The sequence below is a fragment of the Acyrthosiphon pisum genome, unplaced genomic scaffold (assembly GCF_005508785.2).
Source record: "Acyrthosiphon pisum isolate AL4f unplaced genomic scaffold, pea_aphid_22Mar2018_4r6ur Scaffold_21173;HRSCAF=23226, whole genome shotgun sequence".
In the NCBI taxonomy this organism is placed as follows: domain Eukaryota; kingdom Metazoa; phylum Arthropoda; class Insecta; order Hemiptera; family Aphididae; genus Acyrthosiphon; species Acyrthosiphon pisum.
In genome coordinates this window covers 2698-4506 of record NW_021770611.1, presented here as the reverse complement: position 1 = coordinate 4506, position 1809 = coordinate 2698, and the positions used below count along the sequence as shown (strand labels likewise).

At 27.3% G+C, this 1809-nt stretch overlaps 1 protein-coding gene across 1 annotated transcript in view; it reads left to right on the top strand.

The window, feature by feature from the left end:
- Window positions 1-1405, top strand: part of LOC115034822 — a 3708-nt gene extending 2303 nt beyond the window's left edge. Inside the window, exons 3-5 of the mRNA XM_029492292.1 lie at window positions 455-558; window positions 627-825; window positions 1244-1405. Coding sequence (XP_029348152.1) covers window positions 455-558; window positions 627-825; window positions 1244-1275 — 335 coding nt within the window. The 3' untranslated portion in view covers window positions 1276-1405. The remainder of the gene's footprint in view (window positions 1-454; window positions 559-626; window positions 826-1243) is intronic.
- Window positions 1406-1809: the final 404 nt, after the last annotated feature.

Sequence of the window (1809 nt, the reverse complement as noted above, 5' to 3'; positions counted from 1 at the left end):
CACGCCGGAATCACCACAAGTCCGTGGTTCATATCATAATTATCGTATTCCAAAGATCCTATTATGGTTATGGTTTATGTTGGTTTATGTAGGTAGGAATATAAACAATGATCCATGGCCATGATCAAAGCCCAAAGGTCTATACATTTGACTATTTGAGGTTATTACTTATTAGTTATTATTTTATTAATTTATTAAGCTTTACATTTACGGACTTACGGTGTCGGTAACGGACATTCAAATTTCAAGTATTCAACAAGAATACAACATTGTCTATTTGTCTTTACTCATTAGTCTTTTGTTTTCACTTTTGTAGTTTTGTAATTTGTTAATTGTTTATGTTTTGTCAACTATATAGTATATAATATATATAGTATATAGTGTTTGTGTTATATTATTTTACTAAACTTTTAACATGCCTAGAATAAGCCCAGTGTGGCGGCACTGTAACAAGTAGATTCAAATAATGGTAAAAACGATAGTTTTGATTTATGGGCATACCATTCTGCAATTGCAACGAGTCAAATTCAAAGGAGAACGCAACCCATAAGTCAAGAGGTTAATATTTTTAAATTTTGATTATGTTGATTAAATGCACCATGACTTACAATTTGTTATATTTTTAGATTTATGAATATTTACAAAAGCCAGTTGTTCCTGTAAATTCAAACCCCCTAGAAGTTTGGGAAGTTCTTAAGACCATGCATCCTAATTTATACACTATTGCTAAGGAAAAGTTGTTCATTATAGCAACTTCCGTTCCTTCTGAACGTCTATTTTCAAAAGCCGGAGCAACGATTAGCAAATCACGAAACCGACTCATAGGTAAACGTGTTTAAAAATTAGTATTTTTAAGTTCCTTGAGCGAATACATTTGGTTTTCATAATATTTATACTAATTGCATGTTTTATTACCTAGTTACCTACCGTAGTTACAACTTACAAGTATAGTTTTATTATGTTATGTTTTACTTTTTTATTATGTTATTATTTGTTACTTTTTTATTAATATGTTATAATTTGTGACTTTTAGATTATGTAACTGTTAATCATTTATTATGTTGGAATAAAGCGAATTTCTATTATGTTTAAATATTGTTACGTTGATTTAAGATAATTAAAACAAAATTTATGGAACTTAGGAAAGTTTACTGCCCTTACTATAATTATAATTAGGCTACTATCTAAGAGATATATTTGCTACATAGTGACCATGCTTATACTTTTTACTATTTTGTTACAGCAATAACTGTGAATAAGAAGCCCACATTGTAACAACTCATGAGTCATGAATATTAATGCCAAGTAATGTAACGAATATGCGCGAACATTATAGATTTGATAATTGTTCTATTATTTTTAAATATGGGCATTAAGTATAAAATAATTTTAAAAAAGTTAAACAACCTAGCAAATTAATATTTTTCAACTTAACCAGTTAGTTAATTTTTTAATTAACTGAGTAAGTAAACAATATATAACATAATATTATTATGTTATAGCTTATAAATTATTTTTATTTTTGTTAACCACGGTGTACACAATGATATTAAATAAAAATAAACAAATAAATATTTTTTGATTTAATCACAAATGTGTAATTGCTAATGGGAAATAAAAATTAAGCTATTGTAGATTTCAATATCTACTAAATGCTTAATAAATATTAAAGTTGATCAATACCCTGCAAGTGTGAATGTGTAATCCATGATTACTACCTTATAAAATGTGAAGTGTACGGTGTGGTGTATGGTATAACCGTATCCTTCATTTTAGAGTGCAAAATTTTACTTTTTTTTTTTTTCGATA